At 40.3% G+C, this 20,465-nt stretch overlaps 1 protein-coding gene across 5 annotated transcripts in view; it reads left to right on the top strand.

The window, feature by feature from the left end:
* Positions 1–865: 865 nt before the first annotated feature.
* Positions 866–20,465, top strand: part of Trmt11 (tRNA methyltransferase 11) — a 60,154-nt gene continuing 40,554 nt past the window's right edge. For all 5 annotated transcript variants that reach the window (XR_015048380.1, XR_015048381.1, XM_021174883.2 and 2 more), the window contains exons 1-7: positions 866–980; positions 4,152–4,217; positions 7,880–7,953; positions 11,020–11,101; positions 11,187–11,279; positions 11,725–11,859; positions 15,154–15,310. Coding sequence is in view for 3 of the 5 variants with exons in the window: in XM_021174883.2 (XP_021030542.1) it covers positions 909–980; positions 4,152–4,217; positions 7,880–7,953; positions 11,020–11,101; positions 11,187–11,279; positions 11,725–11,859; positions 15,154–15,310 (679 nt within the window). In the remaining 2 variants the exon portion in view is untranslated. The remainder of the gene's footprint in view (positions 981–4,151; positions 4,218–7,879; positions 7,954–11,019; positions 11,102–11,186; positions 11,280–11,724; positions 11,860–15,153; positions 15,311–20,465) is intronic.

The following is a 20,465-nucleotide window of genomic DNA, read 5'->3' as shown; positions in this document are numbered from 1 at the left end:
GTTACAAAATTCACTGAGAGGATAGGGATAATAAATGGAACTGAGGTTTGGGTAACAAGGGTCACCACTGTCTTGTGTGCTGGCTGTCTTGATCACTACCAATAAGCATCAACTATATTTCTGGCACATGGTGCTAGGAGAAGTAGGATACTTGTATATGCTGTGCATTACCAAGGTGGAACACAAAACCCCCAAAATACAAAGCCTCAGCAGTACAAAGGGTTCAGTACTTCGAGCAGAAATGATACTTGTAGAGCTTATGTATGGGTAGCCATGTCTCTTGCAAACTGTTATGGTATTAGGCCCATCTGAGTAATTAGGGTAACTTTCACCAATGTTTTTAATCTACCACTGGCTGTGGATTTACTGTGTGCTTGGAACAACATAGCATAATTACGGAGTGCAAGTCTGAGGAAGGGTTTTTTGTTGTTGTTGGTTTCCATACAGAGCAAACCGAGATGGGTCCTTGACAGCTCTTGAAAAATTTTTGCAAAATCACTAAAAGTGCACTCAGTGTTCAAGCAGGTGAGGCTGAATCTCGAACGATTAAGAGTCTACACTTAACAGTGAAGTTTTGATCCAGTTTTGAGTTGAAGAACTGAGGGAGGAGTCAGAAGAACACTCCAAGTGGAGTATCCCTGGGGTACTGCGCGGGATCACTGCAGTCTGCCTCTTAAAACAATGCATCTCACAAGGGGAGCGTGCTAGGATAGCCACAGACGGTGGGAACACCAGGATCTCGCTCTTCCCCTTCGCGCCCCTTCCTAGAAAGTGCCGCCTGCCAGCGTTCCTTGTCGTGCTTCCGTTTCCGGCTCCGGGTTGAGGCTCAGCGGAAACTTGGCTCTAGGGAGGAGGAGGAGGAGGGGGCGGGCCCGCGTAGGCCGCGCAGGCGCACGGTAGTAGCTGCAATGGCGCTGCCGGGCTCCTTGAATCGCTATCTCTTGCTCATGGCACAGGAGCATCTGGAGTTCCGCTTACCGGTGAGCCGTCCTGGGGTGCCGGGCGCAGAGGCTCGCACTCCTCACGCGCCGGCTTGCGGGGGGTCTCTGCAGGCAGCTGCGTGCGCCTGGATTGGGGCTGGGATGAGGCCGCTGGGAGGACCGAGTCCCCGGCAGCCTTTCTCCAGGACGGAGCCTTGCCTTTCACCCCTCTGCACGTGCTCCTGGCGCCGCAGTGAAGCAGGTGAACCTGACCCGACGCAGAATGGAGACATCCGTGGGGGCTCTCGGTGGAGTGTGAGGAGTGTCGATATAGGTTCAGGCATGATGGAAGGCTTGGGGTGGTACTTAATAAAGTTGGGGGGAAGCTTTTTTATTTACTCAAGTAACATTTTCTACAGCGCCTGAAGTCGCGTTCACCGAACGTTGAGGATGCGCTGACTGACAGCTCTGCCCTTAAAGAGCGTAACGTTTGCTTAGGCTCAGGACTAGCGGACTCGAGAGCATAGCCATAACTTTGTGAAGTGCAATGATGGAGGGTTCTTAGTGGGAGCCTTTAAAGTATGGGGGCCTTTAAAAAGGGAATCTTTGTCCATTGATGAATGAAGGATGTTGCCTTTCAAGGTGGGGATGGCATATGAGCCGGGCCGAGGAAATAAGTACATTAGAAGTATAAATTGTTGTCCATTACTCATCACCAGTTCCGTAGCAGGGTGGTAAAGAGAGAGAAGTAGGTTGATGGACCAGAGAAAACAGACTTGAGGACACTATAGCTTGGAAGAGGAATTAAACAGTTTAAAAGTAAAGAGGCAGAATTAGATTGTTTTTTTAATAGAAAGTAAAATGAAGGAAGGACTCGAGAGCAGTAAGACTGGAGTTAATAAGAATCTGTTGGAATATTAAATGATTAAGAAACTGATCTAGTGTCAGCAGTAAGAGAACAGGATAGAGTGGTTATGTAGGAGGTGAGAACAAATCTAGATTGTGATAAGCATTTCATTTTTCTGCGTAAGAAAACCTGGAAAGGATGAGATTTCTTCAACTTCATGTTCAAAGAGTGGTGAGACGCTGGACCTGGAGAGTTGGCTCACGGGTTACGAACACTGCTCTTCCAGAGGACCTGAATTTAGTGCCCAGCAGTTGTATCAGGATACTGCCTACAGCCATTGGTAACCCCAGCTCCAGGGGTGCCCACACTTCTGGCCTCCATAAGCACAAGGCCTTCCTTAATTTTGTGAGTGTACCCACAGGTTTATAAAAAAAAAGTGATAGGCCAAGTACAGATGCTTGGAAGCTTGGACAATAAAGGAAAACTGGCAGGAGACATGCAACATGTCTGACGTAAGGAGAGAGGTTTTCTCCTCCTTATGGGGATGAGTGGTAGTGAGTGTATGTGTTTTGTGGTTAAGAGGGAGGCTCTGTCTCCTGAGGAGATTAAAAAAAAAAAAAAGAGGAAAGGGGAATAAGGTAGACATCTCTCAGTCAGAAAGTACGAAGGGAGCATACAAGATACAGTTAGGAAGAGCCAAGGGAGAGGACTGAGCTTCAGGCACCACCATCTTGATTGTCATACCGTGCTGATTTCCACATATGGATAGCCTACTCCATCGGGTAGCTATGATCACGTACATGTGAAGAATTGGAGAGTCAAAGTGCATGGTAGTAGTTACAAGATCTGAACATCAAATTGTAATCCTTACTCCATGTTTTATAATGTCTCCTATTCAAGTCTGTGTTGTAAAAGAGCCCTTGGGCAGTCTTCACTGAGGTTCTGTCAGTCTGCACTGGTTTATGATCCCTCCTCGTGCTGGGATTGAATTTATCCCTTCCCACCTCTTACACATCTTTTCATTCTGGGATATCCATGCAATTTATTTTCACCATTCACCCCCAATTCTTGCTAAAACCAATAACCTTCTAGTACAAGAAACAACTTGATGCATACATACCCAAAGAGAGCTAGAGGTGGCATTTGTTGCTCACATCTCCCATTGTTTGTGATTTGAAGTAAGAAACTTGGTGATGGTATCACTCTCTCCTGATGGCCATGGTCGTGGTGTAAAGACCTTCTGGAAGGGAGGAAAGGAGAGTGTTGGCATCCAGCCAGCAGCGGGGACACTTACCTTCTTAGTTACTTCCTCCTAGGACCAATGTGGAGGGATAGAGTTCACTTCCTGTATCTTATTTAAGCAATTGGTCAGTGTGACAAAGCAAGGCATTTTTACAGTCAACCTGTGATTATCAGAACAAAGAGATAGCCTGAAGGATGTATGCATTTGATCAACTTTCCTCATGACATGCATGTTATAGTTAACATGTTCACTCTAGGCAGGTATTGTGGTACACTCCGGTAATCCCAGCATTTGCGAAGTGGAGGCAGGTGAATCAAGAAGTCAAGGCAGCCTTGGTTATATGACAGTCTTAAAAACAAACAAAACTGGTGTTAGCTCTTTCTAGTTTTATTACTACACTGAAAGGTTAGCCATGTCCTTACACGTTTCAAACTCACAATTATGCTCCCTAGCTAATTATTTCTTTTTCAAACATCTTCAAATCATGTTTAATAATTCATTCTATTTTTTATTGTTGACTGTTTTATTTACTAATCTGTAGCATCTGTAAAAAATTTCTTTACTTCCCTAAATCAGGACAGAACAGTTTCTGATGAAATCCTTTTGTAGCTCATGTATAAAATCTCTCAGGTCTATGACCTAATAACCATGGTTAGGACTATAAAAATCTCAGAAGTCTATGTTACAATTGCCTGATGCTGACAATTGCAATATGCCTCAAGTAGATATCCACTTCCTCTTTCTTTCTATCATTAGACCTGCTTTTCTCTGCAGACTCAGTTTAAAGGGTTTAAAATGCACATTAGTCACTTGTCAGAAGTAACCCGACAGAGCAGAGCTTTGTTTTGCCTCATGACTTTGGAGAGTGCAGTTGGAGGTGTAGCAGAGTGGCATGGTCTGAGGCTGGGTTGTGAGGAAGCGGCGTGTCCACATACCAAGTAACATGGAGCAGGTTGGAATCGTGGGAATAATTCTCAAAGCCTGCCTCTTAGTGCTGGACTTAGCCACGGCCTCCTAAATACTCTCCAGTGTTCAAAGTAATACTTCAAGCTAAGCACTGACCTGAAAAACATGAGCCCTTGGGGGGCATTTCTGCCTCAGACTGTAACAAAATATATTTTCTCTATGTTTTTCAATACAGGAAATAAAGTCTTTACTATCGGTGTTTGGAGGGCAGTTCACTAACAGTCAGGAAACTTATGGAAAGGTAAGGTGATTTTATTTATTTATTTATTTTTAAGGGAATAGGAGGTGGTTTATTTTGGAGCCATTTTGAATGGTTATGGCCTGGGAACACATATTTAGGTTACCCCAAATTCCGTATTGCAATGAAGCAGTTCTCCTGGTTTTACAGAACAAAGGACGTCATAAATTAAGGTAAGCTGAAATATGCCCTACTATACGTCAGAGAGGTGGTTTGTAGCAGGATGCAGGAAGCATCTCTACAGGCCTGAGGTGCTATCAGATGACATCCTTAGCTTTTGCATGGGGGGAAGCGTTTTTTATCTATTAGTGCAGTATGTTAGTTTCTACACAGAGACGGGGAGGATGCTAAAGGTAGCCCAACACAGGTACTGCAGTTCTCATCAGTCATTCAGTCTCTGTGGACACAGCTTCTTTCCTGAGTTCCTGTTCACAGTTGCCCCAGTTGGCCAAACCTCACAGTTGCGCATATAGGGGCCAGGAATGCTCATTGCTAGTGTCTGCTGTAGATGAGGCTGAGAAACGTTCAGGGCAGCTGTTTTCAGGAGAGAGGAATAGCGGTTAAGATCTTTAACCAAGAAACTTGTGGATTATATCAAAGTTATAGTCATAATCATATAATCGTAGTCATGATGATTTACAGGATCATCATGATCCATCATGATGTACTTTCTTTCCTTTTCCTATATCTGTTACAACATATACGTGTGACATGTAAGGGTTCCTGTGCTTAAGTAATTAAGAGCAGCGTGTGGCGTAACAGAGTGGAGGTAACAGATGAAGGAACATGCATTTAAAATACCTAGAATGAACGTATGTTCAAGTAGATTGTGGCTCCTCCTATATTTACAGCTGCTTGTGCTCTGTGATCTGTCTTATGTGTATTTGAATGGTTAGAAATGGGACTTCAGAAGAGTTTCTGTAATAATAACCCCCTTTTGGGTTATTTTAATCCTCACTAATTGTACTATAGGATATTTTAGATACTAATGAAATCAAGAGCTTTCAGTACTTATTATTAGAGATTGGTATCTTTGTATAATTTGGATAAAAAGAGTTAATCCAAATTTTTGAGTATCTGCTAGAGTAAAAGTTAATTTTAATAGCTAGGTTTATTTTATCCAAATTATATTGAATTACGGGAATATATTTATAATCACATAATTTACACACAGGCACAGTGGAAACACTTGAATTTTTTAAATAATAGTTTTATATAAGGTAAGGGTTTAAGGTAAGCACACAGAACATAAAGACATGATCAAGAGAAAGGGCACTTATAGACTCATAAAAATTAAGATATACATTATTTTATCACATAGAAATATACCAGAAGCACTTGCCTTTAATCCTAGAACCTAGAAGACAAAGGCTGGAATATCTCTGAGTTCAAGGCTAGCCTTGTCTACATGGTAAGTTTCAGGATAGCCACGATTATGCAGGGCGACCGTCTCTCACCCCCAACCACAAAGAAAGGAAAAACATTAACGAGGTGTAAAATCATAAATGATTTAAAAATCTGAGTATCTTAAAATCAAGACATTTTTATTTGTCTGTTTTTTGAGACATGATTTCTGTGTAGCCCTAACTGTCCTGGAACTTACTCTGTAGACCACGCTGGCCTCAAACTCACACAGATCAACCTAGCCTCTGCCTCCAAGTGCAGGGATTAAAGATATGAGCTACCACAGCCTGGCTAAAATCAGACGTTTTAAAGAAACAAAACATGAGGGCTGGTGAGATGGCTCAGTGGGTAAGAGCACCCGACTGCTCTTCCAAAGGTCCAGAGTTCTAATCCCAGCAACCACATGGTGGCTCACAACCATCCGTAACGAGATCTGGCGCCCTCTTCTGGAGACAGCTACAGTGTACTTACATATAATAAATAAATAAATCTTTAAAAAAAAAAAAAAAAGAAAGAAACAAAACATGAGAAATGTCAGTCACTTGGGGTACTCCCCTGTCAGCATGGTAGCTTTGAAGATGAGTGTCATCCAGCCGTTTTGAAGTCCACATGAATGTGCTCTCATACGATGTGAGGAAGTTAAGGTAGGGTGAGTTTGAATCAGACCATATCTATGTATGACCATATGTAGATTATACATAGACCAGATATAGACCATACACAGTAGCCCCAAATTTTTGTTGTGAGGCTTGCCTTTAATGACTGAACTGCCTCTCTAGCCCTGTATGCACAATTTTAAAATGCTAAGGTTGTTTAAAATGCTTACCTTGTTTGAGTTGTTTTGAATTTCTCTGTAGTGGAGTTATCAGTGTTGGAAGAAGAAAGATTGAACACGACAATCTCATCTTTTTCTTTTGAAAGACGAGAGGCCTTAAGTTGAAGTCGTCTGTTATTGGCCTTTATTCCAGAGTGCCTCAGTCACTGACAGGAAGGACGGAGGGGAGCAAGTGGATCTAAGGTGTGAGCCTGGTGAGCTGAGGGCAGGGCACTGCTGTGCTTAGCCATGCTCTGGCAAGGTGCTGTTTTCAAGGAGCTTTCCAGCCTGCTTACTGGGTGCTGGGACTGAGAATTGAGAAATGTTTGCTTTTTACATTAAATAAAATGCTAAAGTAATTCAAGTTAATAACAGTAATCTACACCATGGCTTTACATCATCATTAATTCACAGGACACCTCAGGCCACAGCTACCCATAAGATGAGAGACTAGGTTGGGCATGGTAGCATACCCCTATCTTTCTGTCACTTGGGAAGTTATGACAGGAAAAGGATCCTCGCCAGGGCAGCTTAGTGAGGCATTTCTGTGAGTTGGTGGGGTGGGGTCTGTGTCAGTTTGGTTTCTCTTATGGTGATAAACATCATGACCAAAAATAACTTGTGGAAGAAAGGATTTATTGGCTTACACAACCTGATCCCAGTCAGTGATAATGGGAAGTCAGGGCAGGAATCTGGAGGCTGCAATTAAGCAGAGAGCATGGAGGAGTGCTACTTACAGGCTTGCTTAGTTTGCTTTCTAATGTGCCTAGGACCTCCTGCCAAAGGATGGCACAGCTGGCAGTGGACAGGGCCCTTCCTTATCAATCACTTCTCAAGAAGATGTCCAGCCAGTGTACCTCAAGGCCAATCTGGTGGAGACATTTCCTCACCTGAGTGTGTTAAATAACAAAAATCCAAACTATATAAAGAGCAAAGGGAAGGAGAGAGTGAAGGAGAGATTTAGTAATTAAAAAAAATAAGTCACAATGTGTTCTAGATATTATAAGGGATGTTGAGTTACAAAAAGTCCAGCAATACACTCTCTCTATCTGTGTTGGTTTTCTTAGTCTAACTATAAATGCAAATGAAGGGAAATGCTGAACTTCGTTGTTGTGCATAGGCCTAGAATTTCAACACGTGGAAGGGAAAATATGAGGCCAGTGTGAAAACTAGTTTTGAGAAAAAAGTAACTTTAAAGTCTATTTTACTAATATTTTCATTTATGGAGTGGTTTATAAAAGTGTTCTTACATTTTAGAGAATTATCTCAACAACTTATCCACTAAATTAACTTATCTTTTTAATATCAGGATGATTTTATTTTGAACAGAGATCAGATTTGCCTATTTTACATGGTAAAAAGGAGTTTCTCCTGGTGACTCCTTGAATCAAAACATACTAGACCGATTGTAGCAGTGATCTGCATGCCTATTCTTTTTTTCTTTCAGTCTCCATTTTGGATTCTTAACATTCCCTCTGAAGACATTGCAAGAAACTTGATGAAACGGACTGTGTGTGCCAAGTAAGCGAAACTCTTTATGTGTGTGTGCATTTACAAGGCTTCACAACCCCTGTGGTCTAGTTCCTGCTGTGGAAGGTAGCAGAGGGGCATCAGTTTGAAGTTTCACAGATTTACCATTGGGTGATGATGAGGGAACAGAGAGTTACCTTATGCAGCAGAGGTGGCCAGAGAGTCCTAACACTAGCAGGAAGCTAATATTGAGTGACCTATTCTTACATCGACTGAGTGCCACACTCAGAGTAACCAAGTCGTGGAAAATCTAAACCTGCTTTTCTCATTCTTGATTTGAAGTTGAATAATCAGATTAGTAATTTTTAAAAAAGAATTATTTATTTATTTTATGTATGTGAGTACACTGTCACTGTCTTCAGACACACCAAAAGAAAGCATCATTTACAGGTGGTTGTGAGCCACCATGTGGTTTCTGGGAATTGAACTCAGGTCCTCTGGATGAGCAGTCAGTTCTCTTAACCACTGAGTCATCTCACCAGCCCTCAGATTAGTAAATTGAAGGTGACAAAACTCTCATGAAGTATATCTGTTAGAGAAATGGATTCTAACAAGCACATTTTTGAGTAAATTGTTTGTTGCTTATTCTTATTTCTAGACTTTTATTTCTAGACTTCTCTTATTTCTAGACTTTCTCTTATATCCATTTTCTTTAATTTTAATAGTTGCTTTTTTTCCTGACTATAATGGCAGATTATTGAAGCTGTTCTTTTCCTTAGATATTGCTTTTAATAATGGAATGAAAATAAATGTATATATTTATCATGGTTAATAATGTTTTGTAATGTGGTATGAACTGTGACCTTTATATTTATCTAACTCTATCTTGTTGAGAAGTAAGCTCAATTCTAAGTCTAATTCCTTAAACCACAGCTTGTTAATGAACTTGTTATTATTTAACAATATATATTTAACAATGATTTTTTTTTAATTGAATATTTTATTTATTTGCATTTCAAATGTTATTCCTTTCCCAGTTTCCCCTCTGTAAACCCACTATCCCAGTCCCCCTTACACTGCTTCTATGAGGGTGCTCCCCCACCCACCCACCCACTCCTGCCTTACCGCCCTAGCATGCCCCTACACTGGGGCATCAAGTCTTCACAGGACCAAGGGACTCCCCTCCCATTGATGCCAGATAAGGGCCCTTCAGCTCCTTCAGTCCTTCCCCTAACTCCTCCGTTGGAGTTCATGTGCTCAGTCCGAAGGTTGGCTGTGAGCATCCACATCTGAATTGGTCAGGCACTGGCAGAGCCTCTCAGGAGACAGCTGTATCAGGCTCCTGTCAGCAAGCACTTCTTGGCATCAGCAATAGTGTCTGGGTTTGTTGTCTCTGGCTGTGGCTTGTCCCTCCTGCAAGCCTGTGTATCAGCACTCCTGGGAGACCAGCTCTCTCCCTGCAGAATTTGGGTATGGATAGCTGTGGCACAGGGTCAGCTCTGGGGAGCAGACAGAAACTGAAAGCAACAATAATTTTTTATTTAACAATAATGACTAGAAATTGGAAACAACAGAAGAAATGAAGACTATTTGTATAGAAAAATATTCCATACTGAAGGAGCTGAAGAGACTGCTCCTTCCATATGCAACATTTCTGCTTTACCTAATCTTGTTAAGATCTATAGCTATAGCTGGGTGTGGTGGTGCATGCCTTTAATCCCAGCACTCGGGAGGCAGAGGCAGGCGGATTTCTGAGTTCAAGGCCAGCCTGGTCTACAAAGTGAGTTCCAGGACAGCCAGGGCTACACAGAGAAACCCTGTCTCAAAAAAACAAAAACAAACAAACAAACAAACAAAAAACTACAGCTATTTAAGATATTTAAATTCCAGAAGTAAGGGATATTAGGCTTAAAATAGCCACCAACATACTCAGAAGTTACCTGTTTAAAGCATGCCTTTTGATGCTTATGTTTGATAAGTAGAAAGTAAATAATTTATAACATTGTAAAACATGAGGATTTATGTTTGGTCATTTTTCCTTTCCATGGTTGAGGATTCCCTGAAGATGCTGCTAATGAGAGGACCATTACTTGCTCTGCATTTAGTAGAAGACTAATTCACTTTCAAATTTAGGTTTTACCTACAGACAATTAGTATAGACTTTCAAGGACATACTTAAACATCATTCAGATTTTTCTGTAGTTGAGTTAGGCTTAAAATTAATTTAAAATAGTTTTAGTATATATTTTAAAAACATTTATTTTTATTTTACTCGTATATCTTTGTGCCTGGATATCAGTGTGTGTACATGTGTGCAGATACATTCAAAGGCCAGAAGACAGCGTTTGATACTGTGGAACTGTAGTTACTGGTGGTTGTAAGATGCCTGGTGTGGGTGCTGGGAACCAAATTGAGTTCTCTGCAAGAGCACCAAGTCTTCTTATCCACTGAGCAGTCTTTCCAGCTCCTTCAGTATGGAATATTTTATACATGCCACAAAATGTGAAACATATAGCAAAACCTGGATACTTACTTTTTAGAGCTCAACCTTTTCAGTAACTTAGTTTTACCAAAAATAGCTAAATACTAATAGTAGGGTTTGTATTTGCATCCCCTCTTCCTTTATATTAGGGAAAACATTAAGAAAAAATGATTTTTCTGCAGCTTTCCTTAAAAAAAAAAAAAAACCCAAAAACCATGGGATTTTATTGCATGGTTTGACGTAGTATAATATGTAATAATAAGGGCATGAGATTTAGCTCAGTGGTAGATAGTATGCTTATTAGCACACATGAGACCCTGGGTCAATCCTTACATCCCCCCTCAAATATATGCACATATATTTCTACATTTCTGTATGTGTATAAATGATGAAAACTTAGAAATACCCTAACTTAATGTTGAATTTCCCTCCTTTCTTGTAAGGTTCAACTTCGTGTGGTTTGGGGTTATATTGTTATTTGTTTCCAGTGTACACATTTCTCACAAATAGATTAGGAAGCATAGCCAATGACCATTTTATTGTGTCAAGCATAAAGAAGTAGTAAAATAACTATTATGTATTGCTGTCTGAACTAAGTTCTTTACTGAGGTTAGTACCACTCATTTATTTCCTAGGTCTATATTTGAACTATGGGGTCATGGAAAATCTCCCGAGGAGCTGTATTCTTCTCTTAAAAGTTACCCTATGGAGAAGATGGTGCGTAGTGAAATGTGATTTTACATAGGCAAGTGTGAACATTTGGTATAATTCCTAAGCTTAAACTATTTTGCTTCTATTTTAGGTTCCATATCTGCATTCAGATTCGACATATAAAATAAAGATTCACACATTTAATAAAACATTAACTCAAGAAGAAAAAGTGAAACGAATTGATGTAAGTGGTACTGGCTGACCCAGAGCCTGCAGTCAGTGCGCCCTAGCTGTTGATGTATGTGAACATGTGAGATGAGCTGACCCAGAGCCTGCAGTCAGTGCCCCCTAGCTGTTGATGTATGTGAACATGTGAGATGAGCTGACCCAGAGCCTGCAGTCAGTGCCCCCTAGCTGTTGATGTATGTGAACATGTGAGATGAGCTGACCCAGAGTCTGCAGTCAGTGCCCCCTAGCTGTTGATGTATGTGAACATATATCTGTTAAGCACTTTCCATATTGTGTGTGTGTGTGTGTTTGTGTATCTTGTTTCATTCTGACACCAGGCTTGGACTCACTCAGTATATATTAGTAGATAAGCACTATATTCTAGGATTCTTTTTGTAAATTTTTGTAGTACATTAGAATTATTTATTTATCTATCTATCTATTTATTTATTTATTTTTAGGCACTTGAATTTCTGCCGTTTCAAGGAAAAGTGAACTTAAAGAAACCACAGCATGTATTCTCCATTTTGGAGGACTATGGTTTGGACCCAAACTGTATCCCTAAGGATCCACATAATATTTATTTTGGCAGATGGGTGAGTAAGTTCTTTCTACCTATCTTACTTCATTTTTTATTTGCTTTTTTATATGTTTGGGTTTTGTTGTTGTTGTTTCTTTAAGCTAAATGTGGGGTATAGGTCAGTCAGGAACACTGGTCAAGAGTTCATGAGGCGTGAAGCAAATACACAACAGAATGCCATGCTGTTATTTCATTTTTTTTTTAATAAATGTAAAAATTTGAAGCAACTTGAGAGTCAGAACTACTGTATGGATTAAAATTACCAAAATGTATGTAGTTATGGTCGGTATTTTTTAGAAATCCCTGTGAAACACAACAAGCCTGTTAGATAGGAGTTCTAGGACAAGGGGGTACCTGATGATGGAAACAAGCCTTCCCAGGATGTCAGGACTACTGGTTGTGCAACAGGAAGAGGGCAGAATTCGAGGCCTGTTTAGTGGTATATGGAGATCTCAAATCTGAGTCTTCCTTTCTGAGAGTAAATCACGGATGTGTTCTGCTCAATTCTTTGAGTCTGGAATAGGTGGATGGAAGCCAAGACCCATGTTATTATGTCTTGTCTTGAAAGACAAGATGGAGAGCAGAATACTCAAGACCACTCCTTAGAATAATTTATATTTGCGTCATACTGGATTTGTAAAGAAGTAAAAAGATTTGATTTTCGTGATCTCAGTATAACTCAATTAAAAAAATGGCACAGAGCCAAACAGAATTCTCATCAAAGGAATATTGAATGGCCAAGAAGCATTTAAAGAAATACTCAAAGTCCGTAGTCATCAGGGAAAAAATGCAAATCAAAACAACAGTGAGATTCCATCTTATACTGGTCAGAATGGCTAAGATCAAAATTTCAAGTGATAACACATGCTGTCAAGAATGTGGAGCAAGGCTGAAGCAATCTACAGATTCAATGCAATCCCCATCAAAATTCCAACTCAATTCTTCATAGAGTTAGAAAGAGCAATTCTCAAATTCATTTGGAATAACAAAAAACCCAGGATATCAAAAACTATTCTCAACACTATAAGAACTGGAGGAATCACCATCCCTGATCTCAAGCTGTATTAGGAGCAATTGTGATAAAAACTGCATGGTACTGGTACAGAGACAGGTAGGTAGATCAATGGAACAGAATTAAAGATCCAGAAATAATCCCACACACCTTATGATCACTCGATCTTTGACAAAGGAGCTAAAACCATCCAGTAGAAAAAAGATAGCATTTTCAACAAATGGTGCTGGTTCACCTGGCAGTCAGCATTTAGAGGAATGGAAATTGATCCATTCTTATCTCCTTGTGCAAAGCTCAAGTCCAAGTGAATCAAGGACCTCCACAAAAAACCAGATACACAGAAACTAATAGAGCAGAAAGTGAGGAAGAGCATTGAACACGTGGCACAGGGGGAAATTTCCTGAACAGAACACCAATGGCTTATGCTCTAAGATCAAGAATGTACAAATAGGACTTCATAAAATTGCAACGGTTCTATAAGGCAAAGGACATTGTCAATAATACAAAATGACAGCGCACAGATTGGGAAAAGATCATCACCAATCCCCCACCCAATAGAGGGCTAATATCCAATGTATACAAAGAACTCAAGAAGTTAGACTCCAGAGAAACAAATAACCCTATTAAAAATGGGGTACAGAGCTAAACAAAGAATTCTCAACTGAGGAATACGGAATGGCTGAGAAGCACCTGAAAAAATGTTCATTCTTAATCATCAGGGAAATGCAGATCAAAATAACCCTGAGATTCCATTTCATACCAGTCAGAATGGCTAAGATCAAACACTCAGGTGACAGCTGATGCTGGTGAAGATGTGGAGAAAGAGAAACACTCCTCTATTGCTGGTGGGATTATAAGCTGGAACAACTGTGCAAATCAGTCTGGCGATTCTTCAGAAAATTGGACATAGTGGACCTGTGGACCAAGTTAAACCACTCCTGGGCATATACCCAGAAGATTCTCCAACATTATAACAAGAACATGCTCCACTATGTTCATAGCAGCCTTACTTATAATAGCCAGAAGCTGGACACAACCCAGATGTCTTTCAACAGAGGAATGGATACAGAAAATGTGGTCCATTTACACAATGGAGTACTACTTAGCTACTAAAAACAATGAGTTCATGAAATTCTTAGGCAAATGGATAGACCTAGAAAATAATCAAACCTGAGTGAGGTAACCCAGTCACAAAAGAACACACATGGTTTGTACTCACTGGTAAGTGGATATTAACCCAAAAGCTCAGAATGTTCAAGATACAATTCATAGACCTTATGAATCTCAAGAAGAAGGAAGACCAAAGCATGGATGCTTCCGTACTTCTTAGAAAGGGGAAACAAAATACTCATGATAGGAAATATGGAGACAGAGTTTGGAGCAGAGACTGAAGGAAAGGCCATCCAGAAACTGCCCCACCTGGGAATAGATCCCATATATAGACACCAAATCCAGACACTATTGTGTATGCCAAGAAGTGCTTGCTGACAGGAGCCTGATATAGCTGTCTCCTGAGAGGTTCTGCAAGAGCCTGACAAATACAGAGGTGGATGCTCACAGCCAACCATTGGATTGAGCATGGGGTCCCCCATCTCCATGAGTTAGAGAAAGAACTGAAGGAGCTGAAACATTTGCAGCCCATAGGAAGAACAACAGTAGCAACCAACCAGATCCCCCAGAGCTCCCAGGGACTAAAACACCAATCAAAGAGTACACGTGGGGGGACCCATGGTTCCAGCTGCATATGTTGCAGCGGATGGCCTTGTTGGACATCAGTGGGAGGAGAGGCCCTTGGTCCTGGGAAGACTTGATGCCCCAGTGTAGGGGAATGCCAGGGCAGGGAGGTGGGAGTAGGTGGGTGGGTAGGGAAACACAATTATAGACTCATCAAGATGGAAGATGAGAGAGGGGGATTCTGGAGGGGAAACCGGGAAAGGTGATAACATTTGAAATGTAAAAAAATAAAATATCCAATAAAATAAAATAAAAGAATTTGCATCTTCCATTGCTGGTAGAAGTGCAAACTTAAACTTGTACAACCACTCTGAAAATCAATTTGGTGTGTTTTCAGAAAACCTGGAATAGTTCACCTGAAGACCCAGCTATACCACTCCTGGCCATATACCCAAAAGATCTTCCACCATCCCTTTGAATATTTTTTTTTACTTGATTAAGTTTAGAATAGTCATAAGTGGAAAGAACTGTTCTCATTAGCAAGGTACTATGATTTTATAGTGAATAATTATCTTGAGTCTGTTCTGTACAGCTAGACTAACTTGACAAATACCTCTGATCTAGATTGCAGATGGACAAAGAGAGCTAATTGAGTCATACAGTGTCAAAAAGAGACATTTTATTGGAAATACAAGTATGGATGCTGGTTTATCATTCATCATGACCAACCATGCAAAAGTGAAAGAAAATGATCTTGTCTTTGACCCCTTTGTTGGAACAGGTATTATAAATCCATTGGTTACACTACTGCGTAGATGTTGCTTATTTATAGTAGTGAGGGACAAGAGAGTGATGTGACAATCTTTTCTTGTATTATACTTAAAACACTTTGTCACTTGGTGGATGTGACTTGAATTTTTTAGTTTTTATTTACCAAGCTAGCCACTTGGGGGAGCATTGGTCTTATTTTTTTCACAGATGTCTTACAGTATGTCATACATTTGATTCTGTTTGTGGAAGTGTGATTCTGAGGGTGACTACATAGCTGACTAGAACCTGCCTGCTGACATCATACCACACTCTTTGTAACTTCCCTGGGAGGCTCCTCTAATTAAGTCTCTGGAAAGCCTGAAATTCCAAGTTGACTTCATCTGATTCTGACGTCATTCTTGCCTCAGAGTGCTTCTTGCTTGATGCTTGAGCGAGCATTACTTTATTAAATTTTCATCTGACTGACCCCATTATTCTTGTTTGGTTAGTGACTAGGTAGCTGTCAGTCTAAGGAGCAGTGAGGGTGCAAATGTTGAGTAAATGTGTGAAGTGCCCTGTGTGAATTCTACTCTGATGACAACTAGCGTGAAGATCCTGTAAAAGGTTTCCTGAGGTGGCGACGGTGCAAGAAGTGACTCCAGCAGTCTGACTCCACAGTTCATGTCTTTGCTTCTGCAGAGCTGTCTCTCTCAGGCTTTACTGGCTGACACTTGCACCCAAATTAACTTCACGATTGTGACCAAATGTGATTAGTAATAGAAATAGTATCAGGTCCAGAATTCCCAGCTGGTGCAAGGAGAGTTTTTGGAATTTGTTTTGAACTAATTCTCCAGTGAGCTTTCTGCTGTGTCTCCATGCATCTTACTCTCAACCTACCCGTTTGAGCTTTCCTATCTTCGTTTATCTGAAAACAGTGTCCTATATTTTGAACTTGATATTGGCACTTATGTCAAGTTTCTTTAAAAGTTATGAATATGTACTATCTCATTTCAGCATAAGCTTTGTTCACATTTGGCTTACTTTATTATTTTATTTTATTTACATATTTTCTTGAATCATTTGAAGGTTACATTTATTATACACTTCTCTCAAATATATTAGTATTCATTTCTCTTTTTTAGTATACCTTTCTTAAGAATAAGCATTTTACATATATCTATGTATGTGTGTGTGTGTACATATATATACTGTATCTATATACTTATATTCTGTGATTGGATGTATTTTGCTGTTAACATTTTCTTTGTTTGGAACATTACTAAACTGTTTAAGTATAGAATAGTTTTCATTTGAGTTGCTTGAATCTTTCTCATTATTGGTATGGGTTATTATACATTTGTAGCTGGACTATGACGCTAGAGATGTGTCCTTCTCAAGGCTTACAGATTCTGCTTCTTTGCCTCTCAGTGTAATACTAATTTTTATCAGCATGGTATTATAATTTGCTTTTCTATTGTGTGATAGTGACTGTTTATTTTCTATTCTTGCAGTTAATGTAAGGCACTGTGGGGAGGCACAGTAGGACCTAGTAAAGTATCCTGTTCCTTATCTAGCTGTTTCCTCCTCTTGACGATTCAGTTAGCATCCAGTGACAAGGTTCCTCTTTGAAACGGTTTTTCCTTGTATGAGTTTTCTACTCTTGCACCTCTGGTACTGATCTGCATTCATTACTTTGCAAACAAGAAACCTTTCTTTACTTCCTGTTGTTAATTTTACTTATTACTAGCATGAACTACTAAGTCCCCCCTTTTTCCTCTGATGATTTATATGTCCTGTTATTCCTTAATTACTTCCTTACTCACATTAGCCTACTTTTACCAGGCCTTTCACATTGAATCTGTCTTTTGACCTAGCATTCTTTTTTTTTTTTTTTTTTTAAGAGAACTTTTTAAGTTTCTGGCTTATCTTTTATGTCCCCAAACCCTGGCTCCAGTCATTTCTCCCAGTAACCCTTGTTTCTTTCAGTGGGGAGATAGTTTCGGGCACCAAGATCAGGGTTCTAGAGCTCTTCAGAGGGTAAGAAAGGAAATACACATGTGTATACACATGATATGTATGTGAACACAAATGGAAATGCACATGGATTTAGTCCTGTGTTTATATACATAATATGCATGTGGCATGTGTGCAAATGGAAATGCACACACATAATCTCGTGTGTATACACGTAATATATATGTGAGTGCAAATGGAAATGCACATGGATATACTCCTGTGTTTATACATATAATATGCACCCATGCAAATGGAAATGCACAAATATATACTCCTCTGTGTGTGTACATGTAATATGTATGTGAGAGCAAATGGAAATACACATGCATATATGCCTGTGTGTATACACATAAAAAAACCTACAGACAGTCTTATCAGAAATCATGGTTTTTTATGTGTAGCAGCTATTTCTGTTGAGTATCACAGATTTGTTTCCTACTTGTTCCATCTATGTCATGAATTACTTTCTCTACACTCAGAACGCTGGTTCTTATGTTCAGCAGTTTGCTCTTTTGTTCAATTCTACAGTTATCTAAAATAGTCAAGATTGCCATACCCATGCCACTTGGGGGAAAAGAATCCTATTATACTAGCTTTCTGTTGCCGTGCTAGGACACCATGACCAAGGCCACTCACAGAGGGATGGGTTTATTTGGATTTATGGTTCTAGAGGCTAGGAATCCATCATGTTGGGGAGGTGTGGCAGCAAGTGGCAGGAGCAAGGATGCTGCATTCATATCTTTTACCACAAGCACCAAGCAGAAGGATCAAATTGGAATTCTGTCCTTGCTTAAGGAGCAATAAAAAGCTACCATGTGCTTGCTTTTCTCTCCATTTGAAATTCAAAGGGTTCCATTTGTTGTAGTTTTCTCTCAGTCTTAGATTTTGGTTCCCTGCCATTACTTCTGTTTAATTATGTTAGTTTTACATATGCAGAAGATAAACTCACATCCGGTAGTCACAGCTGCACCATAATGTGCTTTTCTTTTTATCCCTTCCTTTGTTGACCAACTTTGTTTTCTCATTATTTTTCTAGTGATATGCTTATATAGGCACAATTTTTTACCCATACTCGTTAATATAAAATGTTTGATAGTCTGTATGTTATTTCTCTCTCTCTCTCTCTCTCTCTCTCTCTCTCTCTCTCTCAGTGTATCCTCTCTTAACTGCATTTCTTAGAAATCTCTTCCTGTTTCAAGACTGTTTTTTATTCTTTTGTTATTTTTGGTGCTGGAGATAATAATACAAGCCACTCTGTTACTGAGCTACGTTTTAGCTCATCTTCATTCTCTTCTGTAGTGTTTGTTTGTTTGTTTTTTAGTATACAACAGAGTTTATTTAGGGCATGGGGAGGGGACTTAGAGAAAGGCAGAGAGAAGGAAAGCATGGAGAAGTAGAGGCTGCCATGACCAGGTGGAGAGAGGGGGAGGGGCAAGGGGGAAAGCAAGAGTAAGAGAGACAAGAGAGTAAGACACTCTTCCGTAGTTTTAAACCTTAAATAGATTATATTACATGGTTTGTTAAAGTCATCTCTTATACATGGGTACTGATAGTTTTTGATATTTTATACTTAAAAATAATGCTTGCAATAACCCCTTGTAATTTTGAAGGTAGAGCCCTGGCGTACATTCCTGGAAGCAGGACTGTCAGGTTCAAGGGAATCTGTGGTGTTGCTGGATGCTGCTAAATAATTTCTTCTCTAATATTCAGCCTTGGCTTTCTGCAGCCATCTCAGAGAATTCTTGCTTTCCTGCAGTTTTACTCCTAAGAATATATTGCCAAGTTTTGAAATTTTCCTGATTTGTTGACTGAAAATGGTATCTAAAGATAGTGTTAATTTATATCTGATTATAAGTTACAGCTTTTTTTTTTTAAGGGCCATCATATATCATATTTTGAATAGACTTTTTTCTCCTGAGTCTTGTGGGTTTTTTTTTTTTTAAATTAATCATTCCATTCATTTATATCTCAAATGATATCCCACTTTCTGGTTACCCACTTCCTAACCCCTGATCTCACATCTGCCTTCCCCACTCCCCTTTGTCTGTATGAGAGTGTTCCCCTATCACCCACACTCTCCCACCCCACCACTTCAGCATCCCCCCCCCACACACACACACACACACACACTCTGGGACATCAAACCTACCCAGACTAAGGCCTTCCACTCCCATTGCTGTCAGGCAAGGCCATCTTCTGCTACATATGGATCTGGAGCCATGGATCCCTCCAGGTACACTCCTTGGTTGGTGGTCTAGACTTTGGGAGAACTGGGTAGTCAAGCCAGCCTATGTTGTTCATCCAGTGGGGTTGCAATACCCCTCTGCTCCTCTAGTCCTTCTGCCAGCTTCCCTCCCAGGTTCCCTGAGTTCAGTCTGATAGTTGGCTCCAAGCATCTGCATGTGCATTGGTCAGTTGCTGCACAGACCACCCAAGGAACCTCCACATTAGGTTCCTGTCATCAAGTGCCTCTTGACCATGGCAACAGTGTTGAGTTTGGTGTCTGCAGACATGATGTATCCCCAGGTGGGGCCATCCCTGGTTGGCCCTTTTTTCAGTCTCCGTTCCATTTTTTGTCCCTGTTCTTCTTTTGGACAGGAACATTTCTGTGGTAAAAAACTTTGAGATGGATGAGTGGCCCCATCCTTCCAACAGGAGCTATGTCTGTCTACTGGAGGTGGTTTCCACAGGTCCTATCTCCCACTTCTCTGAACATTGTGGCTAAAGTCAATCCCATTGAGTCCTGGGAGCCTCACATTTCTCTGGTATCTGGGACCCTCCAGTGGCTATGCCTTCTTTTGTATCCCTCCTGCTACCTATTTTTGTTTGATTCCCTAACCCTCTGTACCTCTATCATGTCTCCTCCAGTATCTGATACTGTCACCCTTATTTCCTGCCCCTCCATTCTTCCTACCTTGTACCCCTCTCCTTCTACACCCTGCAATTGTCCTGGTCCCCTCCTCAATTCTCTTCTCTTAGATTCAGAATATCTGGTTTTACATAGAGGTCCTTGATCCACTTGAACTTGAGCTTTGTGCAAGGAGATAGCAATGTATCAATTTGCATTCTTCTATATGTAGACTGCCAGTTGAACGAGCACTATTTGTTGAAAATGCTGTCAGTTTTTCCACTAGGTGGTTTTAGCTTTTTTGCCAAGGATCAAGTAACCA

The sequence above is a fragment of the Mus caroli genome, unplaced genomic scaffold (assembly GCF_978045245.1).
Source record: "Mus caroli unplaced genomic scaffold, Mus_caroli_1 scaffold_9, whole genome shotgun sequence".
Classification (NCBI taxonomy): Eukaryota; Metazoa; Chordata; class Mammalia; order Rodentia; family Muridae; genus Mus; species Mus caroli.
This window is presented reverse-complemented; position numbering and strand designations above follow the sequence as displayed.